The 17,980-nt window shown below is 43.8% G+C and overlaps 1 protein-coding gene across 18 annotated transcripts in view; it reads right to left on the reverse strand.

The window, feature by feature from the left end:
* Positions 1-17,980, reverse strand: part of KANSL1 (KAT8 regulatory NSL complex subunit 1) — a 174,000-nt gene that overhangs the window by 29,519 nt on the left and 126,501 nt on the right. For all 18 annotated transcript variants that reach the window (XR_006176063.2, XM_065577376.1, XM_065577372.1 and 15 more), the window contains 2 exons: positions 6,150-6,254; positions 141-256 (listed from right to left, as the gene is read on the reverse strand). Coding sequence is in view for 17 of the 18 variants with exons in the window: in XM_065577376.1 (XP_065433448.1) it covers positions 141-256; positions 6,150-6,254 (221 nt within the window). In the remaining variant the exon portion in view is untranslated. The remainder of the gene's footprint in view (positions 1-140; positions 257-6,149; positions 6,255-17,980) is intronic.

Genomic DNA, 17,980 nt, shown 5'->3' on the forward strand with positions numbered 1-17,980 from the left:
CATGAGAGGCTATAGCCATGCCTGAAAAAGGTTTAACTCAGTTACAAACTCTAGAGTGGGCCAGGCCTAGTTTGTAATGGAATACCACCAACATCACTGGAGGCATAAACCCTCCCAGGCAGCCCATGCAAGCATCTTACGTGTTAATAACTCCATTGACGGGTCTCAGCGCTCCACAGGGTTTGGAGGGAAGGGATTCTGGAGTATTTCCAGCAGGTGTACCAAGATTCACTACTGGCTGGGAAATGGAAGCACCCTGCAGAGGGAAAAGAAAGGACACAATGGATAAAGGTTTCCTACATACCCATGTAAATTTCCCTCATCCCTACCTCTGCACCACCAGCAAAGACCACAACAACAGGCTTCCACACAGAACTTCAATTCCAGGAGGCTTCACAAGCCAGCACATGCCACAACACAGAATTAAGACTGAGAAGGAGGATTTTGCAAGGTTTTCCTCCTCTGCCAGAGCTGCTCATCTGCAGTTCCCAGTGTGCAAAACAGAAAGGATTTCCAGTCTTCTCAAGTAGCTGCAGGCATGCAAAGACTGCCTTAGAGGCCAGGAGCAGTCCTATTAGGAAGATTTTAACATTATGCTTCACTGTAGTGCAATAACTACTTGTGCAAACCACCCTCACACTCCAGTGATCTGCAAACCATTGAAGTTCAGTGGCTTTAGATCACGTGAGCTGCCAGAATCACTGTGAGGCCCCTTCTACATTAAGGAAAAAGGACCAAACATACAAAGGCATCTGCATTGTTAGGCACCTAAACCCCTTTGTAAATTCAGCCCCAAACATATTGTTAAGCCCTTTAAAGTCTTAACATACATAAGGCAGTTGGTTTTACACATGCTGGAAGGTTGTCCCACTACAGCTACTACAAATGCCTTGTGTGTACGAGCATTTTAAACGTGTTAGCACATACCATCTTTCTAAGTGCAGTCCAAACAGGATAAAAAGCACTCAGCCCATGATACCCTGAAGATCTCTAATAATAGGCTGAGGAATCCATCTGAAGGCATCAGGAGGAATTTCCTCTTGGGAGGGGATGACCCATTTTCCCCATGCTCATCTGGCCCCTCTCCTTGAATGTCCTAAAGTCTGTTTTTGTAAGCCCATGAACTCGGAGGCAGAATCTCCACTGAAATCCCCTTGGAAACTCAGAGCAGCTCTCTCTCTCTCTCTCTGAACTTCTGTGCAGCGTGTCCGTTCATTCCCAGTAAGGGGAAGGGGTGAGTTAGGGTGGGGTCCAGGAGGGAATGTTCCATGAGCAATGGGGGCGGGATAGCTCAATGGTTTGAGCATTGGCCTGCTAAACCCAGGGTTGTGAGTTCAATCCTTGAGGGGGCCACTTAGGGATCTGGGGCAAAAGCAGTACTTGGTCGTGCTAGTGAAGGCAGGGGGCTGGACTCCATGACCTTTCAGGGTTCCTTCCAGCTCTATGAGAGAGGTATATCTCCATATATTATTATTAGGGGGCAGGATTGCTCCTTTAGACTAAACAAGGAGAGGGGGGGAAAGTTGTTACCAACGTGTGTGCTGCACCTTGACATTTCTGACCCTCTCTGAGAGCACAGCAACAGGCTGCCACTTCACCCAGACCTGCTGCAAGCCTGGCAAAGTCTCTCACACCGAGCCCGTGAATGGAGACTGTTTTTGTTCTTTGTTGATTTGCTTACGCCAGGATAAAGGTAATTCAGACTGTGGTATGGGTTCTCTCCATGTATGGCACATAAGGGGAGTGGAGTGGAGGTAGCAATCGCAGCCGGCTCTGCACTCTAGGCACAGAGGCCGTGTTGTTCCAAGGGGCCTAGGTTGGGAGGAAGCAGAGCTAATAAAGTTGCCTGACTACAGCTCAGAAAAAGTGGGCTGGAGACCCTGGAGCAGCTGGGAACCCAGGAGGAGGAGAAGAGTCTAAAAAGCAGGAACAATTCTCTAGCAATCCGTACTTAAGGTTGCATTACTCACATATTTGTGTATTTGCAAGGGGGGAGGGGGAAGAGAGATCTGCTCTGTTAGGGCTATGGATGATGGACATTCACTGCAGCTGTGGGTATCTAGGGGCGCTGGCAGTCTAACACTGTGCAACTGGTTTGTAGCTTTTCCTAGTTTGTTTTTTGCTACTCTTTGGCCCATTTCAGGTGTGAAAGTTTGGAAACATGGACACTTGCCAGTGCTGGCACCACTGCAAGAGTCAGCCATACTGTAACCCCTGCAAAGGCCACCTCTTCGCATGTGGCACTGGGAGTTTGCAAGCCACTGGGGTTTCACATGGTGCTACAGAGGCTACACATCATTTCATTCCTATATATCCTTGTAGATCGCAGACCTACTCTAATCTCTTTGTTTAGATCACTCCTCTCAGCCGACCAAGCGTCTGATGCTTCCCCTCTGCTGGGGACAAAGCCCTTCACTGCAGCAAATGCATCACCAAAGTCTTCATGTACCATCTCCTTTTGCTGGCAAGGAGGGATCACATTAAGAGTATGTCTACACTGCATCTGAGAGTGAGCCTCCCAGCCCAGGTAGACACACTGGTGTTAATGGGGCTTGCAAATAATGCACTAAAAACAGCTGTGTAGATATTGTGGCTTAGGCTTCAAAGCCCATTCCTCAGGCTTGAGAGCCTGAGCGCCAATGTCAAAGCAATGTCTACACAGCTATTTCTAGTTCATGAGTCCCATCAAAACAAGTCTGTGGACCCAGGCTGGGAGGCTCACTTCCAGATGCAGTGTAGACATTCTCCCAAATGTCTGAACTGGCTAGAAGGGCTGGCGAGACATGGGGCAGAACAATTTCCTCCCTACAATTGTCTTTAGATCCTAACACTATCCTGCAGATCATCAAGGGCTTAGCTGTTACTACTTCAGGATTTCACATCATTCATAGTTTCAGACAGCGCATTTCCAATCCTGAAGTGGAAGGTAACAGAAGGAATTTCTAGGTCTTGTGTGAAAACTTCCCCCTCTGCTGCCAGTATAATGAATTCCTCCGAGGGATTATCAGGCAACATTCCACACATCCTACTCAGTGCCAGGACATGTGATCACACAACACACTCATTCCACTGGGCAACACCAGCTGGGACATCCTGGGGTCCCACACATTGGCCAGAGGAGATGACTTTGAATGAAAGAAGAGACCCAGACACCAGGGAGGGATAGCTTAGGAATGATTGGTGATGGATCCACTCTCCTGCCCACTTTTATACACCATCTCTTCCTCTTGCAGCTTGCTCTGTAGCAAGGAAACGGGTGCAGCCAACGAGGATGGTATTCCATGCAGCCCTCAGGGTGCAGAGATAGTAATGCAGATCTCTGGGGCCTAGGCTGAACAGAACAGCTAGAGTATCTGAAAAAGGACCCTGAGGAGGGGCACCAGATAAAGCTGCTCTTCTGATAAGTGTTCCAGTGCAACAGGAATGTGCTCTAGACTTGTTCTCTAGCTCTGTGCAAGCCAAGCCTCTTCCTGACTCACCACCCCACCCTCTCTGTGAACAAGTGTAATTAAGCACATGAATAATCCTGCAGGGGGAGCATAACTGCTTGGTGCCTAAAGGCCACATTTCCTGTGGCTGACGCCCTCAGCATTATCTCCGACAGCCAGGCAGTCAGAACTAAACAAAAGGAGGAGGCTGGTAGAGGATTGCACAAAAGAGCAGAGTGGGGGTGATAAGACAACTTCAAATGAGGCCCCTACATGAAAGTGATAAGGATGACTATTTTTACTGCCAGGTAAGAGCCCTCCGGAACAGCAGACTTTGAGGTGCAGGCTCCAGCCATGACCACACGCCTGTTTTATGCAAACAGCAATCTCAGCACATGCTTCATTATTTCTTAGCAGCTATTTTTATTGCTGTAGCACGCAGGAGGCCCAACCAAGGATCAGGGCCCCATTGTGCTAACACTGGACAAACAAAAATTGATCACTGTCCTGAAGAGCTTACATTCCAAGTAAAAGAAAGACAAGTGGATACAAAACTGAGAAACAGTGAAACAAGGTAACAGTGAGAGGATTACAACCAGAATGATTCAGTGGTACCAGGACACCATCTGACCAACGAGATATCACAGCAGAAGAGTTTTAAGAAAGGATCTGAAGGAAGAGAATGAGATGGCCTTGTCAGCCTGCGGATGTTTATGGGGAGCTCCTTCATAGGGTCAGCATGGATTTCCAAAAGGAAAAACAAAACTGGCATTGGCATATTCTCAGCAAAAATTCCTGATTTAAACAGACAAACTGGAACAAAATGAAGTCTTCCTACCACTGTTAAACGTAACTATTTATCTCAGTCTTCAATCTAGCATTGACTGATTCTCTCAAGTAACAGGAAACTCCTCACTGCATGAATTTGCCTTCTCTGAAGCGATCACAGAATTCTATTCTATTGTATGTCTATTGTTCCCCACCTATTACTTGGCAGTCATGAAAGACGGTAAATAATCACTGGTCAGAGCAAGCCACTGCATGATCTAAAGTACTTTGTTATTCCAGTCCCATATCTTCACATTGCCCTGCTAGTGTACCCCAATACCCTGCTATTCTGGTCCTAAGCAAATCCTGTTAACTGTAGCAAGTTATGTAGTAAGTTTTATGATGAGGTGAACTGTCATTCAAGGATTAATAAGAGACCCCAACAACTGTATTTGAATCCCAGTCTCAAGAGGTGAAAATTTAGTACAAGTTACCTGTAGCAACACCTGTGCTTTATAGATCAGGCTGTCAATAATTTGGTATTCTTGTCCATTATGGATTGGTACTGGTAATTTAGTATTGTTGTCCATTATATGTAGGCTTGACAAAAATCAGATTTTTTAAAAAATATTTTTGACAGATTTACATCAATTGTTATTTTTAAGTTTTTAGATTTTTAGCAATTTAAATTTTCACTCTGTGGGAAATTATTTAATGACAGCAGACATTGAGAGTTAAAATGATAAACCTTTGTAACCATTAAAATGCAAATTGTCAACATAATATGCCAAAATATACAAAGGAAATAACTTTAAATCAAACTAATACATTTCTCAAGCTGGATTTTTCTTATTTCAACTATTTATTAAACACTAGCAGCTTTCAAAACAGGAGGTCAAAATAATTGGAAGTTGTCTATTTTGGGAGCCAAATTCCAAAACTGTGGCAACAAGAAAACATTGGTTTTATTTAATATTCACCCCAAAGAAGGAGCTCTCTAAACTATGGTTGCTTAAAACTGACTGCCTGATGCAGGCAGAAATATTCATCTCTTCTGTGAATTTGTAAGTTAAAATAAATTAATATTAACTATTTTGGAGCCACACAGATAGCAACTCTCACCAACTGGAACAAGTGGCAAAATGTATTCTTTAGGTGCCCCTAAGTTTTGCTCCAGTTTGAAACTTACCAGACCCTATCAGCAGGTGCTCTACGGTCACCACCAGTATGCGGCGCTAGAGGAGGTCAGTCCAAGTGTAGCTCACAGTACTGTAAAGCAGTTTGCAAAACCTCATCTTTAATATGTAGGTATTTCCATAAATGACAACAGGATGAAGCTAGGCCAGCCTGCACTGCATGATGAAACCTGTAGTCTCTATGGCCTACATTTCTATATTAAATAATAAATATTAAGCTCTTCATATAGTTCCCATCTGTAGATCTCATAGTATCCTTTATTCCCACTTTGTGGGTAGTGAAACTGAAGCACAGATTAATCGCCACTTTTTCTAGAAGCATTCACTAGTTTTGTGCCCCTCCATCTCTGGGTGGGCAATCAAGACATTTTTGCTAGAGGGAAGAAGGTCTGAGAGAATAATTTTGTGTCTTTAGAGTGCTTTTCACTTGTCAACTACTATATAAATGTTAATGTTTATTACAAGGGTCTCTCAGGGGAACCCTGTTCTAAAAACATGTCCAAGTCACCATATCTGTTAAACCCAGACCCCCCTGAAAAAAAAACCTCCTCACAGCCATCAATTCTCCGGTAAAGCCCCACTAAGAGGCCTTTGAAGTGGGAGCTAACCAAACTGTGCACCATGCCTCAAAGGGCTTCCAGACACCACGGTCTAAGGATCTGTCTTCCAGGACACATGCCCAAAACAACATGCACCAGTACTTGCAGACATGTTTCTGTAGTATCTAGTTGTGTTTCTCTCCATCTTTGGCACTTACCAGTCTGTCAGTCCCGGGCTCCAGCTTAACTTCGGCACTAAGGGGATGGGATGCATCATCTACTGCAGTATCTGGGGACGACGCTTCACCAAGGACTATCAGCCCCTAGAGGAAAGAAAAATGTAAGAATTATTACTGTACCATGGTGGATCGATTTCTTCAGTCTCATGTCTCTTCCCTTCTTCACACTCCAGAAACCTAAACCACCACAGCAGGTTTGTGTCCAAAGCATCATTCAAACAGGATGCCAAACAGAATCCCCGCTGCCTAGATTTTCATGTCATCTAAGTTAAACTGGTGCAGAACCCACGGCTTTGACCCATCCATAGCATACAGTCAGCTCCCTCTCAGGCAAGGCTGCTGAATGCTGCCCCCTCCTCTCTGATGCACTGCATATATGAGGAGTCAGCTAGCTGCCTGTGAGCAAATACAAAGAACATTTCAGTGGAGTGGAAAAGAGAACTGCTTCTTGTAATAAAGAATACAAAGCGGATCCTCCAAGACGAAGGGGAGGGCAAAGTCACAACTGTGCCAATGCAAAGGCAATAAACCCTGGCTAAAAACCCCACAACCAACAAGGAGCTCAGAGCAGATTTTCATCATAGATGCTGCATTCTCAGAGACCAATACAGGAAAGAAACACACTGATATTAGAAGCCCTCTACACCAACATTCCACACAAAGATGGACTACAAGCCATCAGGAACAGTATCCCCAACAATGTCACTGCAAACCTGGTGGCTGAACTTTGTCCTGACCTGCAACTATTTCACATATGGGGACAATATATACCTTCAGGTCAGTGGCACTGCTAGGAGTACTCGCATGGCCCCACAGTATGCCAACATTTTTATGGCTGACTTAGAACAACGCTTCCTCAGCTCTCGTCCCCTAATGCCCCTACTCTACTTGCGTTACATTGATGTCATCTTCATCATCTGCACCCAGGGAAAAGCCGTCCTTGAGGAATTCCACCAAGATTTCAATAATTTCCATCCCACCATCAACCTCAGCCTGGACCAGTCCACACAAGAGAGCCACTTCCTGGACACTACAGTGCTAATAAGTGATGGTGACAAACACCACCCTATACAGGAAACCTACTGACCACTATACTTACCTACATGCCTCCAGCTTTCAACCAGACCACATCACACGATCCATTGTCTAAAGCCAAGCTCTAAGATACAAGCGTTTGCGCCAATCCCTCAGCCAGAGACAAACACCTACAAGCTCTCTATCAAGCATTCTTAAAACGACAATATCCACCTGCTGAAGTGAAGAAATAGATTGACAGAGCCAGAAGAGTATCCAGAAGTCACCTACTCCAGGACAGGCCCAACAAAGAAAGTAACAGAATGCCACTAGCCATCACTTTCAGCCCTCAATTAAAACCTCTCCAGCGCATCATCAAGGATCTACAACCTATCCTGAAGGACGATCCATAACTCACAGATCTTGGGAGACAGGCCAGTCCTCGCTTACAGACAGCCCCCCAACCTGAAGCAAATACTCACCAGCAACCACACACCAGAAACACTAACCCAGGAACCAAACCCTGCAACAAACCCCGGTGCCAACTCTGTCCACATAGCTATTCAGGAGATACCATCATAGGACCTAATCACATCAGCCACACCATTAGAGGCTTGTTCACCTGCACATCTACTAATGTGATATGTGCCAGCAATGCCCCTCTGCCATATACATTGGCCAAAATGTCTCTAGGCAAAAGAATAAATGGACACAAATCAGACATCAAGAATTGTTACATTAAAAAACCAGTTGGGAGAACACTTCAACCTCCCTGGACACTCAATTACAGACCTAAAAGTGGCAATTCTCCAACAAAAAACCCTCAAAAACAGACTCCAACAAGAAACTGCAGAACTGGAATTAATTTGCAAACTGGACACCATTAAATTAGGCTTGAATAAAGACTGGGAGTGAATGGGTCATTACACAAACTAAAAACTATTTCCCCGTGCTAATTTCCCCCCTACTGTTACTCACATCTTCTTGTCAACTGTTTGAAATGGGCCATCCTGATTATCCCTACAAATGTTTTTTTTCCTCCTGCTGATAATAGCCCACCTTAATTGACTAGTCTTGTTAGAGTTGGTATGGCAACCCCCTTTTTTCATGGTGTGTGTATGTGTGTGTGTGTAAGTAATATAAAATCTTCCTACTGTATTTTCCACTGCACGCATCTCATGAAGTGGCTTTTAGCCCACGAAAGCTTATGCCCAAATAAATTTGTTAGTCTCTAAGGTGCCACAAGTACTCCTCGTTCTTTTTACTGATATTTAAATAATCACCAGCAGCTACAAATCCAGTAGCGCATGGCAGGGTGGAGAGGGTTGTTTTATCAGGATTCTAATGATATCTATTCTCTCCTGTTTTTTTCCCTTTTACCCCATAACACTTGGGATTTAAATCAAAGGCCAGAACTATTCTACCTCTATGTAGAGTAGATACTAATAATTCATCATGGCTGTATGTGCATTAGGAGTTGACAAAGATGACCTATTTAACATTCCCGGGGGGGCGGGGAGATAGAGAGAGAGAGGAGGAAACCTTTTGGTAAGATCTAACTGGGAAGCAAGAGGGGGGGAGATGAGAGGTCAGGCACAAGGACAATATTGGCTCCTATATGTGCCACACACACACCCCCTCAGGTAAACAGAACTTAAAGGTGACAACAAGAAAAAGAAACTGAAAACAAAAAGGATAACAGTAGTGAAGGGGACCAGGACGACAATAAAGCTTGTGAGGGTGGTGGGAGCACGTGGAGAGCCTTAAAGGCATAAATATACTATGAGGTGAAGGCAAATTAGGACAATGGTCATCTCTGGTCATGGAGGTGACTGGTCCTTCCCTAGGATGCTGGCAGGGCTACTTGGAATGAAGATACCAGACACGGATCAGCCACTTGAAGGCCCTAGAAGCTACACTATGTGTTGCCACACAAGCCATCAGAGCTCTAGTTTTCCAGGGACAAGACAAGGCCATTAAGGCTAGGGAAGAGCAAAAATCCCCCCAAGTCCAAAGAATAACTCTGTGGCCATGAGCATGGTCCCTTATTATTGCCAAGTTATTTATTTTTTAACTGCACACTTAGACTGGCTGCACTTTTCCACACCAAAGCTCAGGCCCAAACTTCACTGCCACCATTCCTCCCTCCCTGCACTCCTGGAGCCTGTGCCAACACCTGCATCCTCCCCGAGCGCGCCACAAGCCCTTGCATGGACATTTTGCGTAGCAACAACTGCATCTTAGCTGTATCGATGGCACTGATCCCGTATTTGGGCCTTTCTGGAAGCTTAACATCACGGCTTGAGGGAACCATATCTAGAACAGCAGTCCACTGGGTTCCCAGAAAATCATAGTGGCGACCCATAATCTAGTAATTTATGTAAAAATCATGTAATGAGATAAGCAGGTTTAAATAAAAGGGGTAGATGGTTTCTGACTAGCAGTTCTGGCTGCCTCTATTCTTCCATCTCCCTCCTTCCTTATTACCCCTAAGGAAACTACCCACTGTCCAAGGTGGATGTTAATTAATAATTTCTACCGTTTTCTGGGAGTCACAGGAGGGTGCTGGGCTGAGAAGGGATGGGGAGATGCTGACTTCTGGAATTCTAGAAATGATTAAATACTGCCGTGCTTCTTCTCCCAGCCTCCCTAAACGCTGATCTACCCAAAGTGACCCATCACCTTCTGTAACCAGTTCCAAAGCCACCCGAGGTTGGGAACCAGCAACAGGGAGGTAGGTCAGGTGGAGGAAAACTGGCATGGAGCTAGCAACAGTGAGACTGGCACCGGAAAATGGTGTGTTGGAAATCCAAGGGAAGACTTTTCTTCTCCTGGCGCTCATGGATTTGTGTGCCCTTTGTTTTGCTCAGAGAAAGCAAAAGTGAGGAGGCAGGAAAAGTCAGGGTTATAAAGGCCTTTACTAATCTTCAATTCATCCTGAGTAAGAACACAAGTGGATGAGCAGAACTGTTCTGTGAGTTCCAGGAAAACTGCAATGCTCAGGTCTAGCACCTTTGATATTTATTAATAGTAATTGATTTGCAATTTTTTTTTTAATGTCGGTCGTCATTTCATTCTCAGTACCTGAATAGTGTCTCAGCTGAACCTGCCATTGTATTGTTGTCATCAGATTGAGCTTCTCTAATATACAAAAGCTTTAAGAATGCAGCTCACCATGTGGAATGCAGGGGAGAGGAAGCCTTCTATTTTAAAATAAAATTTCATGTTCTAAAAACCTTCATTTAAAATTTTGAAACTTATCTTTTTTTTAAGCTTCCATATAGGATATTTATTACCAATTCCTACCTTACATTCTCTCTCAGGCACTATATCCTGAACTGGGCTGTGGGAATTGGCTAGATTTCTTTCATCGACACCCTATATAATTTATCAAACTATCAGGATGGCACCCTTCCTTTAGATGGTTGGGTGTTTGTGTTTTACTTTTTCAAGCATCAATGATTTCCTCTTCTTTGTAATAATAGGTAGGGATAAGATCATTAATTGACATTACAGTTCAACTCTTTAAAGCAGGAAAAGTAGAGGGAATCATGTGAGCCCTATCAGGGACTTAGTATTACTTTTTTTAAAGCACCCAGAAACATGCTAGGCACTTTGCAGACAAGAAATTTGATGGTTCCCCCTCACATTTACTAGTTAGTCTAATTACATCTTCCCTGTGCAGGTTTTATTAATAACTATGGGATTAACTGGAACCCATCTGTATACCCCATCTGAGAACATGACATTTCCCAGAAGCATGGTGCTCATACTCCTATAGTATCAATCAGCCTCAGATAAAATGATATTGGGTGGGTGGGGGCAGTAGAATGCAAAGTTGCATCAGAAGCGCCACAGTCTTAGGGTACGTCTACACTACCCACCGGATCAGCAGGCAGTGATCGATCTATCGGGGAAATCGATTTATCGGACGCGATAAATCGATCCCCAATCGCTCTGCCGTCAACTCCTGTACTCCACCATGGCGAGAGACGGAAGCGGAGTCAACGGAGGAGTGGCGGCAGTTGACCCCGCACCATGAGGACGCGAGGTAAGTCGACCTAAGATATGTTGACTTCAGCTACGCTATTCTCACAGCTGAAGTTGCGCATCTTAGGTCGATCCCCCCCACCCTAGTGTAGACCAGGCCTGCGACTGAGCTCCTCACATGGAGACTGTAGTCATCATCTTCACACTCTACTATAAATCTGACCCACTGAGCTAGCCCAAGCTTTAACAGGAGATGTGTTTGGGGAAACTGCTGCAATTCACTTTTTCTGGCAACAAGTTCCTCCCAATAACTGTTTCAGAACCCCTCTTCGGCCGGCTTCCAACCACCTTTCAGAACAAAATCCCTGGGTTTCTTCCAGATTAGCAACTCCAAATTGGCCACATAACTGTATGCATGTTACACTACCACCATGACCACCAAGCAACCAGACTAAGAACAGACAGCACAATAAACCCATCTGTCTGAACTGAGAAACAATTTGAACAGAGACTGAAGACGTAAAAATTACTCCAGCCCCTCCCTACCTGCTTTCCAAGAAGCAGTTTCACTCAACCTCTTTACACTTGAGTCAAAGCCCGTAAGAGCAGATATTTTCATGCAAAGATCTTAATTTAAGGTTTTGGTTTTTTTTAATGCCTTACTACTCCCACTCCCATGCGAGATCTCTTACAAGTAAGAAAACTTGAGGCAGAGAGAGAGAGAGAGAGAGAGAGAGAGAGAGTGTAAATTCACTGTCCCCTCCGCCTCAGAGTACTCTGCTAACAGTGGAGCCAGTATACTACTGTTGCAAGGAGGGGCAAAAATTTTTGAAAAAGAATTTGCCTGTGTGCCAACAGCTATGTTCATGGGTAGCGTTGTCATTTTCTCTAATAAAACCTAGCAGTGTGAGAGATGCCCAAGAAGGTTTTATGAAATGAAGACAGACACCTATTATGCAATTTACTTCATAAGCACATTTATTCCCCCAAACATAATAAGCAGACACGCTATGTCCAAAATGAAGATGCGACACTGCAGCCCATATCCTTCATAGTTGTATTATGATGAAATTTATGTAAGATGAGTCATGTACGGTGTCACTGGAAAAGCTAGGATTTGCTGAATAGGATTATCTGTTTATATGCATATATCATTTTTACATCCGAAGTTATGAATACTGACTACGGATCTGTATTTCAAATGTGCTTACTCTGGAAAACACCCAGAGGTAGCCTTTCAGGTACAACACTGGTAAAGCTAGAGACTGCCAATGGCTCATCAACCAAGACAATGGGCTGTGGAACAGCTTAGCCTTCCTGTGCAGCGGTTCTCAAACTGTGGGTCGGGACCCCAAAGTGGATCATGACTAGGGTGACCAGATGTCCAGATTTTATAGGGCCAGTCCCGATATTTGGGGCTGTGTCTTATATAGGCACCTATAGCCCCCCTCAACCCAATCCTGATTTTTTCACACTTGCTGTCTGGTCACCCTAGTGACAACCAAAGGTTCCCTCTAATTTTTTCCCACCCATGTGCAGAATAAATTGTTATGTGCACTAAGGTAATGGGTTGCTTTTTTCACAGGTCCGTCTATGGGAGCTCTCTGAACATTGTTGGAGGCAACAGAGACAAAAGTGATAGCTACAGAGATCTGGGCGCATCCTGGAAAGAGACTCCTTCTCCAAGCCCTGAGCAACTCCCCAGAACAAAGCACAGAGGCTTTTGCACTAGGGCAAGACTGGAGCTGACGCTACTTGCTCAAGATCACACAGCAAGTCACTGATGAGACAGTGAGTATTCAATCTGGTATCCTAGTCCCATGCTCTAACCAATCATTCTCGTTAGAGTACGATACATATTGGGATTCTGAACACACAACAGGGGTGTTACAAAAACATTAGAAATCGCCATTACTGAAATAAGCCAAGTTTGACTCATGGGTGAAATTTAGCTTCTGCAGAACAAACTATTAACATGCCAACAGGTGGATGGTATTCAGCAGGGCCTGGGCTATAGTTTCCTTCCCTTCAGAGCAGAGAGAAGATACTAAAATTGGTCAAATTCAAGAGGGTATTAGCCATTGCTGGCCAGAAAAATCTCTGATACAGAGACTGTAGCTATTCCTAATGAAAAGTTTCCTGTATCACAAGCATAAGTAGCTCCAACTCATGTTCTCTGTGGACAAGTGACCAGGCACATTCTGTGCTAGTCCTAAGCACCGGTAGCCTCTAGAACAAAAACTGCTAAATTGCTCAATGTTGGCTCAGCAGCGATCCTACTGAATTACTGCACCTGCAGCACTTAGTACAAGGGGAGAGAGAAGAGGACCTGCCGAGAGAGCAGCTCCCTCAATAAATTACTTCATGGGCACATCCCAGTTCCTTCTCATTTCACATCCTCCATTTACCCAGAGAACAGGTTACTCCTAGGGGAATTCTATGCCACTGAATTCATATACTAGAGAACTAAACCCCTACCACCTAGAGGCAGATTTAAAAAAAAGACACAGGGATGGGGCATACTGACATAGTCCAGGGGCAAATGTCCTGACAAGAAAAAACAACCTCCTTGCTAGTGCCACCTATTGAGAAGGGGTAATGTTGGCATTTCTACTACAGAACTGACTCTGGGCCCTGCGTAAAGGTTCTTTCCCATCTCTCCTCTTTATCAACTTCCAGGTAGTTCTGTATGACAAATCAGAATTTCCATCCCAGTCGCTCCTGCAAGTGAGAGGAGAGGGCAGAAAGCTTCCTCTCCCAAGAGCCTACTAACTGCCTGGGGAACAGGACCACTCCTCTGCCCCTTCACAGCCTCCCAGGCACGCTCTCTCACTCTTTTTGGGGGGGCGGGGCAGGGGGGAGACACGGCGCGGAGTGAGAATGGGGATCGGACAAGTTCCGGCAAGGATAGATAAAAATGTATTTAAAAAGTAATATATCAATTTTTAAATACGTTTTGATTAAAATTAAATATAGGTTTAAATTTAACACACAAATCTATTTAAAATTAAATTTGAAGTTATGACAACCTATGTTAAGGCCTACACTTACTATAATCTATTTCAAATATAAAGCAGTACATTTGGTTGCCAAGATTTAAAGAAACTCAGATCACTGGATTGGTGGAAGTCACTGGCTAAGCACCTGGAACCAGAGCATACTGAAGTACTAAGCCAGCCTTTGACAGCAGTAGCCTCTTCTGCAGGTAGAGAGAGAACATGTTCTTCATTTCAGTTTATTCAACTAGTACAGTCCAATGACTAGTTTATTCAAAGTTGAGAAACCACAAAGTTGTAAAGGAAGGAAAGATTATTTTCCCCTTCCAATCTCTGAATAAAAGATGTGAGAAAATGAGAACCAGTTCAATTCACTAACCAGATATACTACCCTTTGTTTAATAAGTCAATTTTATATGCAAAACATCTTTTGACAAACTTCCAGATACTTTTTTCCTTATGTATCCTGAACATTTGAGTGTGCTTTACTTAATAAAAACATTCTAAAATGCATATTTTATGCAAATGTGTGTGCATATTTAATTGAATTTGAATATCCATCCAAATAGAGTTTGATTCAATAAGAAATGCAACATTCTAACATAAAAAATGTAAAAATTAAGAATCTAAATATTTTATGTTCTATAATTGCTAATAAATATTTGTAAATACACATCCTTCCACTATCGCCATTTCTCTCCCCTCATCCTGGTTAGCACAAAAGAAATACCAAATGCAGTGTAAACGCTACATTTAGCTGTCTGAATGGTTACCAACCAATCAGAATCAAACTTTTTGGAAAATAACTAAGTAGTACTTATGTTTCGCATAACATGATTAAAATTGATGATTTAAATCAAGATTTCTTGCTTGTTGATCTAAATCATTATTAAAATTGGTGACATACTTCCGAGTTAAATCACTCTAGACATGCCAGGCTGTGGGTATGCTGTCACTTCATACAGAATGGTTACCACATCCTAGAGTCTCTGCACAAAATTTGTGTTTGGTTAAACACTGCAATACTTTGAATAGGAAAGGCACTTGATTCTAGTCTATACAATTATAGCAGCCGTTTAAATGCACCTCCCATATATATATGTCCAAAAAACTGTCACGTCCCCCTCACCCACTAGTCCTTGGACCACCATCTGATTTCATCCAGAAAGATAAGAGATGGGTGTAGTTTGTACCAGATCCACTGTACGGGCACTCTAACCAGTAACAACATTAGGTGGCTCCCTTGGCCGGGGCAAAGCGTGTTGCCACTCCAGTAACCCCTGCCCTTGATGCACGGGGAATCTTGGGGCCTGAACAGAACATGTCATCACCAGACCACCAGGCCTGACTGGCTGCCTCCATTTAACCTGCTGTTTGTCAAATGTATAAACGGATGCCCACACAAGCAGCATCCCACATTACGGCGACTGAAAGAATAGCTCCAAGGCAGCAAGTAACACACTGACGCTCATACTGGGGTTTCCTACTCTAGAGACCTGGGTTTGCATGTGAAAAGGGTATGAGTGCCCACCAAACAAACAAACAAAAAAAACACTGCATAGGTTTTGGGCAGAACTGGGGGTGGAAATTCACGCAGCACTTCAAGTTAGAACCTAGAGTCATTTATTTTCCAGGAGTACTAAAATTAGCTCCCAAATATATGGGGGGGAGGGGGGGAAGGAGATGAAATTGAGGAAGGGGAAGCCCTATGGAAATGCCATCTCAAGCAAAATAGGAAAAGCTGCACCACCACAGACATTTGTGCTAGTCTGTAGTGTAAAGAACATTAGCTCCACTCTGATCACTCAAAAAACAAAGCCTGCTCTTCTCTAGGGCGGATGTCTGGAATGGGATGACAAATCTTCCATCTCTCCCATTTACTTCCTGCTTTCAAGTTTACAAATTTTCCATGAGCATGGCTCCTAGTTTGCCTCTAAAGTTTACATTTCACACAGACCACTAAAGCTTATGGAAAAGCACAGTGGAAGTTTTGTATAAAGTCAAGTATGACACTATAACCCACAGGAAGCAAACTTAGGTCAGTCTGTTTCCAAATAAAAGCAGCTGCATTTAGACCTGAAATATCCTAATTGTACTATTTTCTTATTACAGTCTCTTCCTCCCGTTTACCTCCTCTTTCAACACTTATGTAAGAATCTCCCTCTTCTCTTTTTTGCCCCTTCACCCTATGAAATGCTACATATTTCTGCTGGATTCCCCCAGTGGAATCTTCCTCAATTTCCAAAGCCCCATATATTGATGCTACGGTACTTTAAAGGTTTGCACCGTCTGATAGTCTAAAACACACTAATAAAAGTCACATCCTTTTGGGCATTAAGTACAGATCTGTTTCTTCTGCCCCAGAATTCTCTTGCTCTGCTGGTCTTTATACTCACCCTCAACTACTCCCACAAGAAAAAACAACTTGCTATAACAGCTTTCACACAGGTTTCAGAGTGGAAGCCGTGTTAGTCTGTATCAGCAAAAAGAACGAGGAGTAATTGTGCCACCTTAGAGACGAACATTTATTTGGGCATAAGTTTTCGTGGGCTAAAACCCACTTCATCAGATGCATGCAGTGGAAAATACAGTAGAATTATTATACACACACACACACACACACACCATGAAAAAATAGGTGTTGCCATACCAACGCTAATGAGACTAATCAATTAAGGTGGGCTATTAGCAGGAGAAAAAAAACGTTTGTAGTGATAATCAGGATGGCCCATTTCAAACAGTTGACAAGAAGGTGTGAGTAACAGTAGGGGGAAAATTAGCATGGGGAAGTAGTTTTTACTTTGTGTAATGACCCATCCACTCCCAGTCTTTATTCAAGCCTAATTTAATGGTGCCCAATTTGCAAATTAATTCCAGTTCTGCAGTTTCTCGTTGGAGGCTGTTTTTGAAGTTTTTTTTGTTGGAGAATTGTGACTTAACTCTGTAATTGAGCGACCAGGGAGGTTGAAGTGTTCTCTGACTGGTTTTTGAATGTTATAATTCTTGATGTCTGATTTGTGTCCATTTATTCTTTTGCGTAGAGACTGTCCGTTTTGGCCAACGTACATAGCATTGCTGGCACATGATGGCATGTATCACATTGGTAGATGTGCAGGTGAACAAGCCTCTGATGGTGTGGCTGATGTGATTAGGTCCTATGATGGTGTCCCTTGAAAAGGTATGTGGACAGAATTGGCAACGGGCTTTGTTGCAAGGATAGGTTCCTGGGTTAGTATTTTTGTTGTGTGGTGTACGGTTGCTGGTGATTATTTGCTTCAGGTTGGGGGGGGCGGTCTGTAAGCGAGGACTGGCCTGTCTCCCAAGATCTGTGAGAGTGAGGGATCGTCCTCCAGGATAGGTTGTAGATCCTTGATGCGCTGGAGAGGTTTAAGTTGGGGGCTGAAGGTGACCGCTAGTGGCGTTCTGTTACTTTCTTTGTTGGGCCTGTCTTGTAGTAGGTGACTTCTGGCTCTGTCAATCTGTTTCTTCACTTCAGCAGGTGAGTATTGTAGTTTTAAGAACGCTTGATAGAGATCTTGTAGTTGTTTATCTCTGTCTGAGGGATTGGAGCAAATGCGGTTGTATCTTAGAGCTCGACTGTAGACAATGGATCGTGTGATGTGGTCTGGATGAAAGCTGGAGGCGATCAGGTGGTTTCCGGTATAGGGTGGTGATTATGTGACCATCGCTTATTAGCACTGTAGTGTCCAGGAAGTGGATCACTTGTGTGGACTGGTCCAGGCGGAGACTGATGGTGAGATGGAAATTGTAGAAATCATGGTGGAATTCCTCAAGGGCTTCTTTTCCATG

Source organism: Chrysemys picta, chromosome 24, assembly GCF_011386835.1.
Source record: "Chrysemys picta bellii isolate R12L10 chromosome 24, ASM1138683v2, whole genome shotgun sequence".
Taxonomy (NCBI): Eukaryota; Metazoa; Chordata; order Testudines; family Emydidae; genus Chrysemys; species Chrysemys picta.